Source organism: Cebus imitator, unplaced genomic scaffold (assembly GCF_001604975.1).
Source record: "Cebus imitator isolate Cc_AM_T3 unplaced genomic scaffold, Cebus_imitator-1.0 Scaffold190, whole genome shotgun sequence".
Classification (NCBI taxonomy): Eukaryota; Metazoa; Chordata; class Mammalia; order Primates; family Cebidae; genus Cebus; species Cebus imitator.
In genome coordinates, this window is record NW_016107505.1 from 2101557 (window position 1) to 2119926 (window position 18370).

At 38.9% G+C, this 18370-nt stretch overlaps 1 protein-coding gene and 1 pseudogene across 4 annotated transcripts in view; both read left to right on the plus strand.

The window, feature by feature from the left end:
* The window catches only part of CLCN3 (chloride voltage-gated channel 3), a 100620-nt gene extending 90822 nt beyond the window's left edge, over positions 1–9798 (plus strand). For 2 of the 4 annotated variants that reach the window (XM_017546665.2, XM_017546667.2), the window contains 3 exons: positions 1036–1252; positions 6693–6768; positions 8493–9798. In XM_017546665.2, the coding sequence (XP_017402154.1) occupies positions 1036–1252; positions 6693–6768; positions 8493–8651 (452 nt within the window). In that variant the 3' untranslated portion in view covers positions 8652–9798. The remainder of the gene's footprint in view (positions 1–1035; positions 1253–6692; positions 6769–8492) is intronic. The other 2 variants (XM_017546668.2, XM_017546669.2) reach the window with 2 other exon arrangements.
* Positions 9151–17291, plus strand: LOC108316591 (annotated as a pseudogene).
* The last annotated feature ends 1079 nt before the right edge of the window (positions 17292–18370 follow it).

Genomic DNA, 18370 nt, shown 5'->3' on the forward strand with positions numbered 1-18370 from the left:
TTTTTGTAGAGACAGAGTCTCCCTATGTTGCTCAGGCTGGTCTTGAACTGCAGGTCTCATGTGATCTTCCTGCCTCAGCCTCCCAAAGTGTTAGAATTACAAGCCTGAGCCACCACACCTGGCCACAATATTTTCACTATAACAAACACCATATTTGTATATACTCAATTTTAATATTAACTCAAAGTAGAAACAAAGCTGAATGACTGTTTTCAAATTCTCTCTGTTGAGTTTCCTTCTCTGTCTTGTGTGATCTCTGAACTTTTCTCCATCTTTGCTACTTCCTGTCTAGCACTTTCTTTTTTTTTTTTTAATCAGCAGTTTCATTCAGATTTTTTTTTTTTTTTTTTAGTTCTTTCAAAGGTGGAGTAGAAGTAGGCAGCAGGACAGAACTTCAAGCAGAGCACACTGGAGATGAGAAATTAGCAAAGCCTTTACAAAGAAGACAGTCCCCAAAGATCAGTCTGTGTGCATCATCTGCATAATTGTAGTTTGATCTCATCTGTAATGTTCATGACACTCCTAGAAAATTATACTTCAACATGAGAAAAGGAAAAGAACCAGTGAATTCATAGGGATGGAGGAACACAGCATAGTGAAAGCAAGGATGAAACACTCTTTAGTGCCACCTCCAGTGCAGAATAAGTAACATTCAGCAGAGGCAGGCTTCATTTGATGATGAATTCCTATAATAAACTGTGCTCAGAATTTGTGCAGGTTTTAAAATCCCATATTCCAAACCCATTCCTTAGCCCCCAAGTTAGAAAACAGCTTCAGTTAAGAAAATTGTACGATATAACTTTACCAAAAAATTCTTTCCACGAAGGTGATATTATTATTATTGGCTTCTAATTCAATCAAATTGCTAAAATGGCTTTTTGGTTGACTCCTTTCTTGGTTAAGGAGAAGATAGAAAAAAATGAAGCCATCAGAAGTCACAGGATACACTAATTTTTTTTAATCTCTGAATAAACAGGTTGCCTATTTAAAAGTCTGTCATTTTTAAAGTGTTAGTCTCTCTCTCTCTTTTTTCAGAAAGTGCCAGAAAAAAGCAAGAAGGTATTGTTGGCAGTTCTCGGGTGTGCTTTGCACAGCACACCCCATCTCTTCCAGCAGAAAGTCCTCGGCCATTGAAGCTTCGAAGCATTCTTGACATGAGCCCTTTCACAGTGACAGACCACACCCCAATGGAGATTGTGGTGGATATTTTCCGAAAGCTGGGGCTGAGGCAGTGCCTTGTAACTCACAATGGGTAAGTCTGGTACCACAGGAATCAGTTCACTTGCTAGAATATATGACCTTTTTCAGTGGAATCTACATAGTTATGAGGGGAGCATGCAAGTCAGCTCCCAGATGGGAAAGTCTGTCAGAGAGTATAGTCCCAAATACAGGATCAGTCAATTAGATTTCACGTTTACTAAAGAATAAGAAAGATGTCATCTGCCTGCTCTTGGCCAAGCATAGTGACATTTGTAAAGAATAGCTCAAAGTTGGAAAAGAGGCATTATAAGATTTCCAGCATGAAAGCATGTTGAACTTAGAGTGTTTCTTTTCCTAGGGGAATAATGGACCTAACCTATATGGAGCACTGCAAAAACCTGTTGTAGTTTTGTAAATGTTTTATTTTTAGTGTATACATTTCTAGTACACTAACTAATTTCTAGATATTTTGCTGTTTAGTCTTTCAGCCAATATTTGATTTATTATGTAATGAAGGAAAGAATATATAATTAAATGAAATTTGTAAATTAGCTAAAAACCACCTTTAACGAATGCTTTGTTTCCTTTTGTCTACCTTCTCTACACACAAATCTTTTATATTTATATAACTGCTAAGGACAAATAAATCCTCATGTATTAAAATGTATACATTGATAATTTGTTTTTCCGCCTTTTACACTGCCAGTGTAAACTGCCAGTGTTTCTCCGTTGACAGGAATATAGGAAAGAGACAGATGACACGAGGGTTGTGGAGACTTAATACGCAGAATTAATTTGGCAAATATACTACTCCATAACCACTGCTTTCTTTCCCTGGACCTGGGATCTGTTTCTTCACACTTCCTACTTTAGGCCCCTTTATTTCCACTGTATATTGTTCCTTGTGGAAATTAAGAACATTGTTTTATCTGAAGGCAAATAACAGGCTAGAAAGGAAAAACAGAGGGTATGGATTATGGATTATGCATGAACTGGATGGCTAATCCTGAACAGTGTAAAGCTGGTTGAAATACTAGACACTTAGAGAGTCACAGCAGTTGTTTTTCTTTTAACTTTTTTTTTTTTTTTTGAGACAGAGTCTGGCTCTGTCCCCCAGGCTGGAGTACAGTGGCACAATCTCGGCCCACTGCAACCTCTGCCTCCCAGGTTCAGGAGATTCTCCTGCCTCAGCCTCCTGAGTAGCTGGGATTACAGGCGCACGCCACCACGCCGGCTAATTTTTGTATTTTTTTAGTAGAGACAGGGCTTCACCGTCTTGGCCAGCCTAGTCCTGAACTCCTGACCTCATGATCCACCTGCCTTGGCCTCCCAAGGTGCTAGGATTACAGGTGTGAGCCACCGCACCCAGCTCTTTTTAACTTTTTTTTACAAAACACATTGGTGACAGAATATGTGACTCTTGTCTAGAGAAAAGAGGGAAAAAAAAACCAGAAAGGAAGGATATTTGTTTATTGAACGCCTTCATATTTTCTCATTTAACTTTGCAGGACCTCTGCAAAAGTAAGAAGTTATATCCCTACTTTACAGATGTAGTAATTAAAGTTTAAAAAGCTTTAATAATTTGCCCAAAGTCATGTGTTGAGCAAGCTGTGGTTCAGGGAATCACATTGCCTTTCCAACTTTTTTTTTTTTTTTTTTTTGAGACGGAGTCTTACTCTTTCACCAGGCTGGAGAGTAGTGGCAAGATCTCGGCTCACTGCAACCTCTGTCTCCCGGATTCAAGTGGTTCCCCTGCCTTAGCCTCCTGAATAGCTGGGACTGCAGGCGTGTGCCACCATGCCTGGCTAATTTTTTGTATTTTAGTAGAGATAGGGTTTCACCATGGCCAGGATGGTCTCGATATCCTGACCTCAAGATCTACCCACCTCGGCCTCCCAAAGTGCTGGGATTACAGGCTTGAGCCACCGTGTTTGACCTGTCTTTCCAATTTTAAAACCCAGTCTCTTGCTACTATTTTGCATTATAAGTGACTGACAGAAACTCTCTTTCTTTGTGATTTCTAAAACTACTAAAACATTTTCTTGGCCAATCTATTAGATTGGGTTAGGAAGAGAAATATAAAACTAGAGAATTAGATGTATGTTTAGTGTTTTTCACCGTGCTAATTAAAATAACTCTTTAGGGATATGAAATCATTATAGAGGTAAAGCTCTTAATTAAAGGCAGGGAGTTTAGAATTATTAAATACCACAGATACTGATTGGAGAAGAGATATATATCATAACTTATTACTCTTAATATTTTTCTTTGTGTAATATTGTTTGATTAAATAATGGCACCAACTTTGTTAAGTTTAAAAACTCATTAAGTACTAAATGGGGTAAGTTTTCATAAAGCTTTGCTGGTCCTTGAGGCCTTTTATTTATTAAATGCACAACTGGAACCTAAGCTGAGTTGTTACAAACTATTATTTGCTTCAAGTTGTTTTCTGTTCCTGGCATGGTTTTTTCTTTTATGTACTAACAAATATAAATGTTACTCTGTTGAGTTAAGGTTAACTATGATCACAGAGCTGTTATGGATTAATTTTCATATTCAGCTTGCTGATTAATTCCCAGGCATTTGGCAGCATAGATATTAGAAAGGAAAATGTTTAAAAGAAAGTGTAAAAATAACGAAGTATATAGGGCGAGGGGTGGATAGCTAATTAAAATTTTGTCCGGTCCTGCTTATTTTATGTAAGAAGGGGTTGGACCTTTTCTAAGAGAATATGTTTAATCGCTTTCATCATATTTTCCTTATTTCTGTCTGTCAAGTAAAATAAATTGACACGTATACAGGAAGAAAAGAGATCATTTAGGGAAGCAGCTCGTGGGATTTTATTTTGTTTGAAGCGTATAAGGAAGTGGGGTGTTTTTTTCTCACCTAAATGATTTAAAACCCAGAAAGCAAATGATATATTTTAATGGAGACTATGAAGTTCCGCATGGCTATCATTGATGTGTAGTTCATACTGCATCCTTAGAAGTAGAAAATAGTTATTTGAAGGAAGAGACAGAACAAATCTGGAACCTTAGGTGCAAGGAGAAAAAAAGAATAGAGAGATGAAAGGGAAAGATGTTTGTAAATTATAAACATTTCAGTTAGGTATTGATTTTCTGCACTTAATATTTTAACTTAGAATTTTTCAAAATCAGTTAATCTTGGTGGAATTAGCAGGGTGTTAATAGGAGTGACTCAAAACATTTTGTGACTAAATTTGGAAAGTATTGGATTAAATACAATCGAGGTTTCTTTACTGTGGAACTCCTCAGAACTTATAATATGTTGATAATTCTTTGATTTCCAGATGGGGGTAAAATAGGATACATAGTTTTCCAGACTTGTTTGAAAATGCAACTGTTTTTTGGTTGCAGGGAAGGATAGGGAAGAAATCATGGGAACCAGTGTTTCTTGGAACATACTTGGGAAATGCAGGGTTATGCCATGTTAACTCTTACATCATTGGCTTTTAGTTGGAAAGGAAACAGCAAATGATTTTTTATATGAGTCACATTTTACATTGTTTTCCTTCCACTCTGTCAAATTAATAAAGCAGCACTGTGACCTTTTTATGCTCAAATCACCCTTCTCCATTAATATGTCTTTCTCCCTCTTCTAGGGCTTTTACTTTATATAGAGATTACTTTGTAAAATTCTAAATTTGCCACTGGGTCCTGATACATTTGTAACTTTCCTCACAGTATATTTTGTGATTTGGCAGAATTTACCAATATAGATGACAGTGACTGAAATGAATCATTCTATATCATTGGAAAGAAAAGCATGAATAAGAAACTGGTGTTATCATATTTAATTAATTGCCAAGATTTTCACATTTCCTGACTACAACAATAAAATCAAGTGAATTGATGGCTTAAAAAATAAATAAATAAAAACCTGCAATGTTTAGTCAAGGAAGAACATCTCTTGAATGAGTGAATGTTCACTTTATATAGTGCACTTTCTGAGCTTTTTTTGGAGGAGGAGGTTGCTCCCATGCTCCAAGAACTTTTCAATTGATTCTTAAGGATCGATACATTATTTTAAAAATAATAAGGAGAGAACATGAGCAGAGAACCCATTTCTGTCCTTCCCATTCTCTATCCTTGCTCACCAGTCTCCCATCCCAGTCATCAAACTAAGTAACTCTTTTACACCTGGACATAGTTATAGGAACAAGCTACTTTGAAGTCTCCTGGTGACATCCTTCAACTCTGAATAAAAACCTGCAATGTTTAGTCAAGGAAGAACATCTCTTGAATGAGTGAATGTTCACTTTATATAGTGCACTTTCTGAGCTTTTTTTGGAGGAGGAGGTTGCTCCCATGCTCCAAGAACTTTTCAATTGATTCTTAAGGATCGATACATTATTTTAAAAATAATAAGGAGAGAACATGAGCAGAGAACCCATTTCTGTCCTTCCCATTCTCTATCCTTGCTCACCAGTCTCCCATCCCAGTCATCAAACTAAGTAACTCTTTTACACCTGGACATAGTTATAGGAACAAGCTACTTTGAAGTCTCCTGGTGACATCCTTCAACTCTGAATATTCAAAGGCAGTTTAACAGGGAAGTTGACTTAATGAGATCATCAAGGAAATTTCCAGTCACCCTGAAGGGTATTTTGGATGGGCTTCCAGAATTGAAAGATTAAAGTGTTTTTAAGGTTTTTTTTAAATTTTCACTGTTTATATTGCCACATTAATTTCCATTATAAGACCAGTAACCATAATTTTGTTTTAATTAGAAGCAATCTAATATTTTCATGTATCCTAATTATTAGAATTTATGTCCATCACTTTGCTTGATGTGGTAACAGTGACAGGCTAAATGAGAAAATTGTTATTTAGGAAAAAATGCATAAAAGTCCTTTTGATCCCTAATCATAAATACATTTTATTAATTTACTTTAAGAAGTGGCAGTCACAGCTCCTGAACATTAGGGAGCGTTTCTTTTGGTCAGCATTGTTTATTTAGTGCACATTGTTTTTAATTTTAATTTGAAATTATAGTAAAATCCACAGGATTTCTTAAGTCTTCTCACAGCCTTTTCCTACCTTTTCACCACTAAGGTAGATCCAGATGATAGCTGCTATGTTGTGACATCATAGAAATTGGAAAAATATTTGCCCCTAAGAAAAGAACATTATAAATGACACTCTACATATCAGAGGTCTATAGCTGTGTATCAATATTAAGTTTCTTTTGTACTTTGCTTTGTAGTCATCTTCATTCAAAATTTTCATAATTATTATTTTTAATTTAAAAAGAAAAATAACCCACTAATATTTACGATTAGTATTGTGTCACTTTTGAAAGTTAGAATTTATGCAAAAGTAACTTGGAACTTTAAATCATTTCTGTTTTTATTTTCTAAAGTTCATGAAACTCATTCTTACGGTACATGTTTTTATTTTTTTCTTTTTCATGATTGGAAGCTCTTTTAATTTAATTTCTCACACAGTTATTAGCATAATAATCTGTTTCAGGATTGTCTTGGGGATCATCACAAAGAAGAACATATTAGAGCATCTCGAGCAACTAAAGCAGCACGTGGAGCCCTTGGTGATTAGATATATCAGACCTCCTCATAGACACCTTAGAACAGGAAGCATGAAACTTGTGAACTGTTGAGTTCTCCCTTTCCCAGATATCTGCTGAACAAAAATATCCTACTATGCTGCCAATTACATTATATCTGATAAAACATGTCTGTAAGATAAATTTAGATATGTGTAAAATCCCATTCATAGAAAGTAAGCAAAAGTTAACATCTCTCATCAAAATCATTCGTTATAACTTCAGAACTGTAAACAGTTTGGTGGTGGAATGAGTGAATATTATTGGACATTCTTAAATTGAACATGGCAAATCTGTCTACCTCAGTGGATACACCGGTCTCAGAAGACTCCTGACTGGTTAAAAATACTGACCCATCCCCCCAAAGCCCTTTTTTTAAAAAAAACTGTTTCCTGACCTTGTGGTAGTCTTATGGTAAATCTAAGCTCCTAAAGGATTTTCAAGGAGCTTAGCAATTAGAATTGCTTCCAGTTAAACGGATTTTTTAACGGGCACACTAACTAGAGTGCAATGTGTATATGATTTGTGATCATAGCATTAGTTCTTTTTCTGCTACACCCTGCATATCTTCAAAGTCACAGTGTGTGTCCTGCCATCTCATTAGTGAATCATACCTAGATTATGTGTGTGCCCCTTTTGTATGATGTTTCTAGAATGCTGTAAGCAGCTTTTAGAGTCAAGTGCATTCGTTTTTACTGGCTTTATGTCCTAGTGGTTTCATGAGTACAAATTTGAATGATCTTACTGCATAACATAAAAAATGTCTGGCTTTAGCAATTAATACCTGAAATTATTTTGCCCTGCAATTGTCATACCTGTATGAAACCTGTCCCAGTTTGCTTAAGTACACAACTGATTATGTATTCCTGTTGTATGCTAATATTTCACAAATGTTTCATGCATCCTTTTTTTTAAAAACTACTAACCAAAATATTATCGTAGCTACTCATTCATTCTGCTTTCTGCTTCACCTACAATAATCTTTTAGGACTGCCTTCTGATTTTTCACCTATCTTTTAATGTAAGCATTAACAACTAAGACTTTCATAAAAGCACTGTATCTTAATTTTTCTGGCCAAAGTCAAAAAAGGAAAACATTGATAAGTGTCCTAGAAACTTGGGTTCTTTTATAGATTTGTTCTTGGGGCTCTGATGTTTGGGATCGAAGTTCTGTGTTGATTATTTTATATGCATTTTATCTCAATAGTATGTGCTTTCATGAAGATTTTGCATACAAGTGGGCAATCCTTAAATTGTCTTTTAAAAATTAGTTAATTTTGGTTAAAAAAAAGGAAAGTAGTGAAGGGATTTGGTCATCAGACATTTGACTGCTTTCTTGATATGATGGAAATGAATTTTCCTTCTCAAATGGGATCACTATCATTTCCTGTTCATACATTCACCCATTTTTTGTTACTTTTTTGTTGGCATACATTAATCAAAATAGCTCTACTTCAGTGAGCCATGCAGTCCTCAGATTCTCAGTGGAAAGGCTGTCATACAATTAGTGACCGTAGTCACTTTTTATACCAAAGGATGGTTGCTGGATCATTTTAATATCTTTACCAATAAAGTACTTTTTGGAAATACAAAATCAGGCTGCTTGCTCTGCTCTATTCCTGTCAACAAAAAGGATTTACTTATAGATGTAGCTTGTTCTTTTATTTTTCCCTTTTATTTCAATAGCAGTCTTTGTTTATTCGTTTCAGGCGCCTCCTTGGCATTATAACAAAAAAAGATATCCTCCGGCATATGGCTCAGACGGCAAACCAAGACCCCGCTTCAATAATGTTCAACTGAATCTCATAGACGAGGAGAGAGAAGAAACGGAAGAGGAAGTTTATTTGCTGAATAGCACAACTCTTTAACCTGAGGGAGTCGTCTACTTTTTTTTCCTCCTTTACAAAAAAAGAAAGGAAATCTAAAAGCCGGGTTTTTGCAACAAGGTTTGCAAATGATGCTGGTGGAGTGGAGGAGTTGTTTGGGGAGGGAAAGGAGAGAAGGAAAGGAGTGAGGTACTTCCCGTCTAACCGAAAGCAGCAAAGCAACTCCTTGTTCTGCACTGGATGCATTGAGCCGAGGATGTGCCATGATAGTGCAGGCTTGGCCTCACCAGAGATGGCAGCGGAGTCCTTGCGCACCTGGCCCGTTGCTCCAACATTGCAAAGACACATTCTCAGTCCCTGTTTCTGGAGGGATTACTTTGAATTGAGCCATCTATAAAACTGCAAGGTCTTGCCCTTTTTTTTATCAAAACTGTTGTGTTTCATTCACGAATTGTATAGTTAAGCATTACCTTTCTACATTCCAGAAGAGCCTTTATTTCTCTCTTTCTCTCCTGAGCTGTAACAAAGCCTCTTTAAATCGATGTCCCCTCTTGAAGCAGTCCTTTCTCATATTGAGATGTACTGTGATTTTACTGAGATTTCCTCACAAGAAGGGAGTGTTTCTCGTGCCATTAACCATGTAGTTTGTACCATCACTAAATGCTTGGAACAGTACATGTGCACCACAGCCAAGGCTGACCGAACAGGTAAAATCTCGAAGGAAGCGTGAACGAAATCGCTCATCGCATGCCATGTGGTTCAAAACTGGAAGCAGGGAAGCTTGGTTTTGAAGGATAAACAGTTTTCATTTTGTTTTCATCTCAGACTTTATGGATAATGTGACCTGGTCTTATGCAAATTTTCTATTTCTAAAACTACTATGATATACAAATGCTGTTCAGCATAATTAAACAAAATGCTGCTGCTTTGATAGTTAAGAGAAGGAAGTATTCTGTTTAGCTGTATCTGGTATTAATTGCATGTTAAAACACTGGAATTTTGTAATTAAATTGAAATTAGATCAGTCATTCTTTTCTTTTCGCAAGATATCTCATGGCTGACACTGAAGAAGAAATGTAATTCATAACTTGCACTAAATGTATATTTTTTTCTTAAAAATTTACCATTCTTATTTATATTTTTATGGATTAAAATTTATAAAATACAGATCAGTTAATATTGCACTTAAGTAATTTTACCTTTCTAATGTGATTTTTATAGAATAATTCAGACTTACAAATATGGAGATGTGAACAAAGTTTACAGTGGGAACAAAGGTTTAAAAAGAGGTGTGGTTCTCTCTCTGTGATCCAGTGTGTACATAAACCTTTCTCTGATTTTTCACTGCCATCCTCTGGATTCTGTCTTCTGACCTGTCCATTTTGACCCATTAACTGGAAAGCTGAAAAACTACATTACTTTGGAGATTAAACCCAAAAGTTACATACTGTTTACCTTCTTAAAAAGAAATTTGAAAACAATAGAATTGCAAAGATAGCAGTTAAAATTTTAATCTGAAAATAACTGTTGAATCTTGGGCTAGGTCACATCCATATTTGAAGTGATCAATGATGGTTTGAACATTTTTGCAGGATGAGTTAAAATGCACTGGAGTATATTTGGGATTTTTGTTTTTGGAAGTGTCTGCTTTAATCACAGGCTTAATTCACAGTTGGCAAAGGCAATTTACTCAAAGGACTGGCCTAAATATTCTGTGATTATGCATTTTTGATAGGAAAATGAAGTTTTGCAGACATTTTCATTTTTTTTTTTTTTTTAGACAGTATCTGACCTTGTCACCCAGGCTGGTGCAGTGGGGCATGGTTTTGGCCCACTGCAGCCTCGACCTCCTGGGCTCAAGTGATCCTCCCGCCTCAGCCATGCAAGTAGCTGGAACTATGGGCACGTGCCGCCATGCCCAGCTAATTTTTTGCATTTTTAGTAGTGATGGGGTTTTGCCTTGTTGCCTAGGCTGGTCTCGATCTCCTGAGCTCAAGCAGTCTGCCTGAGCCTCCCAAAGTGCTGGGATTATAGGCGTGAGCCACCGTGCCTAGCCCAGACAGATATTTTCTGAAACACAACTGGCAGTCAGCAGTTTTTACATTTGGAAAGTGATTCTTTACTTCCTGGTTTTTCATTATACCTGTTAAGATCGGCAAGACCCTGAAGACTTATAAGGTGATGAAGCCATATAAGAATGAGGATTGAAAGTTGAGCAAAATTTTCGGGACTTTGGGAAACACTGTTAGCTGTGCTATCTGCCTAAAATTAGTCCTTATTACTTCCCTCCTTTGACAGGCTTCAGGTTTTCTTCATAGCCCTTTCAAAGTTTGTGTGGCCATCCAGAGTAAAATCATTTCTAAATGATAGTTCTGTATATCTCCAACTCGTCTTAATTGTATCTGCTGTGTGCAAGGTACTGCTAGACTATGAACTCTTCAGCGTGGCTATTGGATAACTTAATTGCCCTGAGTCACAAGCCTTCAAAGGAGAAATTGGTTTCTTTGCAGATAGTTTCATGCATTAAACTTCACATGGATTTTGTTTTCCATATTTCCAGTTTTTATTTCTGCTTCTACTTTCATTGCCCATCTTGCTTCAGAGACATTTTAGGGTGGATATTAATTAAAGCATTAATTTTCTTCTTTGGTATATTTCTATCCCTAGCGTGTCTTACTGCTAAAATACAGGAAAAGTGCCGTATTTTTAATGCATTTAGTGGTTTTCTTTGGTGTTATTATCTGTTCCATTTTTGTTTTTGATACATTGAGGTGTGTCTGCTTTTCAACCAAACCATGGAAGTGGAGACCCTGAAATTGTTGTGCCTGGCTAACTGGCGAATTAATTTACCAATATAATCAGCGTAGCGCCTTATTTGAATACCCTTTTTTGAGAAGGTATGATGAGAATGGGCAAGGGTGTCAGCATCTCTTCTTCATAATTGTTTTCAGTTTTGGTTCATGAAGAATGCTTAGTTTGTTAATCTGTGATGTTGCCTAGAGCTGTATTTATCTGTTTTTATTTATACTAGTGTAGTAAAGCTGCATATCATTACAGTAAAAATGATTACTGTGATGAGTTAATCAGAAAATCTATTAAAATCTCTATGACAATGTGTGGTTTGGCCTTTAATTATATCTGTTACAATCCTCTTTACCGCTTCCCTACACAGTGTAGGCCGATATGCCTGGCACAGGGAGCCCCGGAAAGGTAATAATGATAATGCTGCTCTCAGGTTACAAAGCATTCCCGTACTTCGCACACAAGGAGCAATAGAAGAGAAGATAGATGCTGGATTGACAGCAGGATGTTCATCCTACCAGCAATGGTTTAGTGCTCCCACTTGTCAGAGAACATTGCAGGTCTACAGAAAACTGATTTCATTTCAGCTCATTTTCAAAAATGGGATTTTCTTTTTTTTTTTTTTGCAAGAAAAATGCCATTTGCATGAAAAGAAGTTAAACCAATTATTTACATGTCTTTAAAAAATGACCTTGGATATTTGCTAATAGAACTGCCAAAAGAGGGTGGTAAGTAACAAGCTTTGAGTAAGATGTGGTCTTTTAATATGAAGCTTTTAGTAAAAAGGAACACACTAAAAGAAGTCCAGAGTAGGTCATTTATATTCACTTGAGTATTTACTGAACAATTCCTGGGCACTAGGCACTATTCTGTGTTTTTGAAGTTTTCATTCCAGCAGGAAGAGAAATCTATAGTATGTCAGATGATGATAAATATGGATTTGTTTCAGCAATTTTTAAAAAAGTGATTTTTATGTACTGCACACGGTTAAGAATATACAAAGTCAGTCAAGAATCCTCATTGGAATGGTTTTTCTAATGGACAAAATGTGAAGGCGTGTGCCTGTGTGCGCCCACCCCATTTTTATAGAGGGTGATCAGGGAAAGCCTCAGAGATAAGGAAGCATTTGACCAGAAACATACCGGAAGTGAGAGGAAGACATTTCCCTGTGAGAAAAAAAATGTGGGACGAAGAGAAAATGCTATATACAAAGCAGGATTCTCCTGCTAGGCTCAGCAGACACCGAGGAGGTCACTGTGGCTGGGGAGGAAAGGAAAGTGGTAAGGAAAGAAGTTGGGGGTGTCGGGGTTTGATTTTTATTCTAAGTAAAATGAGAAGCTGGCTGGGCGTGGTGGCTCTCGCCTGTGATCGCAGCACTTTGAGAGGCTGAGGTGGGTGGGTCACGAGTTTGAGACCAGCCTGACCAACATGGTGAAACCCCATCTCTATTAAAAATACAAAAATTAGCTGGACGTGGTGGCGTGCGCCTATAGACCCAGCTACTCGGGAGGCTGGGGCAGGAGAGTCGTTTGAACCTGGGAGGCAGGCAGAGGTTGCAGTGAGCTGACACTGTGCCCTGCACTCTAGCCTGGGCAACAGAGCGAGACTGTCTGAAAAATAATTAAAATGAGAAGCCAGTGAGGCAGAAAAGTCACATAATCTGACTGAAAATGATCTCGGACTTTGTTGGGAATAGACCCTAAGGGGGTGGGGTGGAACAGGGACCAACTAGAAGGCTCTTGGAAGAATTCAGGTGAGAGATGGCGGAGATCTGAACCTGACCGGAGCTGGCAGGGGTGGTGAAAGTGGTTGCATTCTAGACACATGCTGAAGGTGGAAGAGTCAGGACTTGTGGAGTGTGGTCAGCGAAAAGTCAAGGACGTCTGCAAAGTGTTCGGCTGAGTAATGACTGAACAATGGAATGCCCACTGGCTGATTTGGGGGTAGGGTATTGTGTGCAGAGGAATTTTGGTTTCAGACATTGTTTTAAGTGTCTTTCAGACTTCCAAGTGGGATTGTTACATAGGCATTAGCATGTATCAGACCGGAGTTGAGGAGAAAGGCCCAGCCTGAGAAGTGCATAGGGCAGCATCATCCTGAGACAGGAAGCACATGGGTTGACTGCAGAGAAGAGGTCGAGGACCGAGCACTGACACGTGGGTATGCTTACATCTGGGGAGGCGAGGAGCCAGCAAATGGAGTCGCTAGTGAGGTTGGGTTGAGACTGGTGACATTCCAAGAAGGGTATTCCACTGGTGGATTTATTTAAAAAATAAGCTGGTGTGGTGACTCAGGCCTGTAAATCTAGCACTTAGGGAGGGCAAGCAGGGCAGGATTATTTGATCCCAAGGAGTTCATGACTAGCCTGGGAAACATAGATCAGGTCTCTACAAAAAATTAAAAAATAAAAACATGAGCTGGGCATGGTAGCATGTATCTGTAATCCCAGCAACTTAGGAGGCTAAGGCAGGAGGATCGCTTGAGCCCAGGAGTTGGAGGCTGCAGTGAGCTATGATGGTGCTGCTGCACTCCAGCCTCGGTGATAGAGCAAGCCCCTGTCTCAAAAGAGAAGTGTTGTCCCCTAAACCAAATGAATAATAGTTTCAAGGGGCAATGATTAACTGTCACGTGCTGCTGGTAAGTGAAATAAAATGAGGGCTCAAAATGGACCAGTGTGGAGATAACTGATACTTCCCCCAGAGCAGGTTCAGCACGATGGTGACAAAGCCCGAGAGGAGTGGGTCCCACAGAGACTGGCAGAAGAACTGAAGACAACTATTGCGATTCTTCCTATGAGGTTTCTGGAAAAGTCATTCATGATCTTTTTAAGATGCGGGATATTACAGTTGTATTTTGCCATTGATGGTTTGACAGGGAAAATTAATCTGAGATTGATTGGATTTTAAGCTGCAGGAAATTACAGCTTTTTGTTAATGATGGGAATGTTTGAGAGGAAAAAGAGGTCCTTGAGTAGACAAGGGAGGATGGGTTCATGGAGACACATTCAACCTTCATAGAAAGAAGGAGATGCAGAATATAATGGGCAGTTGGTAAGGCAGTGGGATTCTGCTTAAGTTATTTTGGTTGCTTCTGTTTTCTCAGTGAAATAAACTGAGGGTGGGGTGGGGGTTGGGGTTGAGAGATGAGAAAGTAGGATCAATGGGCATCCAGCATGGCTAACTTGAGGTTCAAATAAGACAAGCTGCCATGGTTGTATTTTTTCTCTAGCCGCCTGATACTAAGCAGGCTCAGGTAAGGAATAGGCAGTTTTTAAAATTTGGCTTAAGGTTAACAGGTAAATACAACAGATGGAGAGACAGGCAGTGGAGTGGAGCATGTGGGGGTGATCGTAACCATGGGGAATAGATTCTAAAGGCTGGGTAGAGAGAATCAGGAAACGGAGTGGGTGAAGAATGAAGAAGGTGGTTACATTTATCAACTGCAGGGAACTGTTGTGTTGAAAAATTGTTGGGGTACTAGACGGAAAGAGATGGAAGGATGAGTGATGAGTTAAGACAGCTTGAGACTGAGATTTGGGAGGTTTCTGTTACTGGTACTGAGAAGGTACTAGTTTCTAGTTTGTCAATCAACCCCTCATCTAGATCACTGAAAGATAAGTCAAGGAACTGAGAGGTTAGAGTATTGTAGGAATCACACACACACACAATTTTTTGAGACAGAGTCTAATGCCATCCCCTAGGCTGGAGTACAGTGGTGCAATCTCAGCTCACTGCAACCTCCACCTCCCGGGCTCAAGCAATTTTCCCACGTCAGCCGCCTGAGTAGCTGGGACCACAGGTGTGCACTACCATACCTGGCTAATTTTTTGTATTTTTAGTAGAAACGGAGTTTCATCATGTTGCCCAGGCTGGTTTCAAACTCCTGGAATTAAGCTATCTGTCCACATTGGCCTCCCAAAATGCTGGGATTACAGGTGTGAGCCACCATGCCCAGCCAGACATTTAATTATGATAGGAATAATTTGGACAGAATGACATCAAGCTGGTGAGGTCAGTGTTTGAGGTAATGCAAAGGTCTTAGGACACTGCTAAGTAGTTTACAGCAATCTGTTTTGTAGCTTTTATTTTTCCTTGGGTGTTATTCTACATACATGTTTGAGAAGTTACGTAGAAACTCCATTATTGAACTCCAAGAGGCAAGCTTAGCTAACTTTGAACTGGGTAATGATTTTCTGTTAAATCCTGATTAGATCAAGGTTCTTCATTCATGAAGGAGCCTAGGCACTTAAACTGTGTTCTCAGAGAACGCTGGTATACAGGTGCCATTTGGAAACTACTATAGCCATCGAGTGACCAGATCCTAGGTAGGTAATATTTAGCGAACTAGGTTTAAATGGACCATGCCTTTAGTGAAGGAAAAAGATAAGGAAGGTTTGATATCTTCCTGTAGGGAGCTGGCTCTTTAATGAAAACTGTTCAGTAGTTGGAAGATCAGTACCTCCTGACACAGGTTAGTAGCCCTCTGACACACTGGTTGGAGTTTTAGACTGGGAATCCACATTTCTTGTTACTGTCTTCAGGAAACTCCATTCACAACTATATTGTCTGAAGAATGACCACCATATTCTTAGGGTTTGTGTCCAAATTCTATCTTGGCTCTGCTATGCCCAGCTTCCTGAAGATATGCATTCATGTTAGTGTCCATAAGGAATGGATGAAAAGCTGATTCACCTTTTTTGTCCCGTTTCATTTGTTCCTTGTCAAGAAGTCTTTCTGGATTACTGATCATAAGGCATATATATTATATATATTATATATATGTGTGTGTGTGTATATATATATATATTTTATATATATATTTTATATATATATATAAAAAATAGCGCTTCCGCCATCTTTCCAGCCTCAGTCGGAGGGGCGTGGAGATGCTTCTGGAAGGAACGCCGCGGTGGCTGTGCAGGGAAAGCCCTGGGTCCAGTTTAAACTTGTATTGGTTGCTGATGGTGGTACTGGAAAAACGAGCTTTGTGAAACGTCATTTGACTGGTGAATTTGAGAAGTATGTAGCCAGCCCGGGGGTTGAGGTTCATCCTCTAGTGTTCCACACCAACAGAGGACCTGTTAAGTTCAACGTATAGGACACAGCCAGCCAGGAGAAATCGGGTGGACTGAGAGACGGCTATCACATCTGAGCGCAGAGTGCCATCACAATGTTTGATGTAACATCCAGAGTTATTCACAAGAATGTGCCTGGCTGGCATAGAGATCTGGTACGAGTGTGTGAAAGCATCCCCATCGCGCTGTGTGGTGACACAGTGGCTATGAAGGACAGGAAAGTGAAGGCAAAGTCCATTGTCTTCCACCAGAAGAAGAATGGTTAGCACTACGTTTCTGCCAAAAGTAACCACAACTTTGAAAAGCGCTTCCTCTGTCTTGCTAGGAGGCTCGTGGGAGACCCTCACTTGGAATCTGCTGCCCCGCCTGCTCTCGCCCACCGGAGGTTGTCATGGACCCAGCTTTGGCAGCGCAGCATGAGCATCACTTGGAGGCTGCTCCAACTGCTCTCCTGGAGGAGGAGGATGTCCCGTGAGAATGAAACTGGCGCCGGGTCAGAAGTCTAGTTCGATAGGCCGCGCGGCGTGCGTGCACCTCATTATTACCGAGCTAAGCGGAACGTGTGCTTTGCTTCATCTGGGCGGTCCTGAGGGAGATGAACCTTCGGAGTGAACGTGGCCATTTAAAAAACACCTTCATTGTTTGGACCTGCAGATTTAGCTGTTTTGGAAAGCAGTTGATTCCTTGAGTTTCAAATATAAGACTGCCACAGTCACACAACAAGTATTCCAGTGGTGACTTTTGTGTGTTCCTGTCATTCCCATTCCTTTTCATTTAGAATCAGTAAAGTTGTATTTCAAATATCTACCCCAAAAAAAGGATCTTACAAACTACACAGTTGAGACTGTTGGATCACCAAGTGGCAAAATTAAAGGAATCTAATATTTCTAGCTAAACAAATATTTCATGGGAGATACATGAATTTGGATATGTTTTAAATGTGTTAAACTTTAGGGTCAGTATTTAGAAATAGTTGAGCACCTTAGAAACTAAAGAAATCTGAAGAACAAAGCTTGAACTTCTAAAATCTTATTTAAAATTTATGGTCTAAAATTATTTAAGACTAATGTGATTGGGTCACCTTTTCTAATAAAATATGTGTGAGCTAATTGTTTGTTGTTGTTGTTGTTGTTTTCTTGTTTTTGGGTTTTTTTTGTGTGTGTGAGCTAATTGTTACTGTAATGTTTTAATATAAAACAAGTTAATCGTTCAGATGGTTCCAGGGCTTAGCGCTACTGACCGAACTAAAATGGCAGCATTCCTTAAAACCTGAGACTTCCCCATTAGAGCTGTAAAAGCTCTTGCACAGTTATGAAAGGGAAGCTGAAGATCTTTTCAGTTTCATTTTGGTTAAGATATGGTACAAAATATGCCTGCCTTGAAGAAAGTATCTTTCCTGCCTCCAAAGGCAGGAGAAACCATTGGCAGAAAGGTAACAGATTTAGGTTGTGGCAGAGATTTCTGACCCCAGAAGACTTTTTGTCTGAGAAGTCGAGAATCCTTAACTCCCAGGCATCTTACAGGTTCTCAGCTCTTGCCAGTTTGATTCTATCTGGCACTTAGGAACATGTGACATGTTAAGGGCTAAATGTTTTTTATGATCAACAAAAAGGTGGTACATGTACCATGTATATGTCACAGGGTCATTTTATTCAATAAGCACAGTTCCAAAGGTTTGTGTTACTGCGGGGGGGAGATATATATCCATAAAAAAATATGCCCTTAAGAAGCTTTCATGCCGGGCGCGGTGGCTCACGCCTGTAATCCCAGCACTTTGGGAGGCCGAGGCGGGTGGATCACGAGGTCAAGAGATCGAGACCATCCTGGTTAACATGGTGAAACCCTGTCTCTACTAAAAATACAAAAAATTAGCTGGGCATGGTGG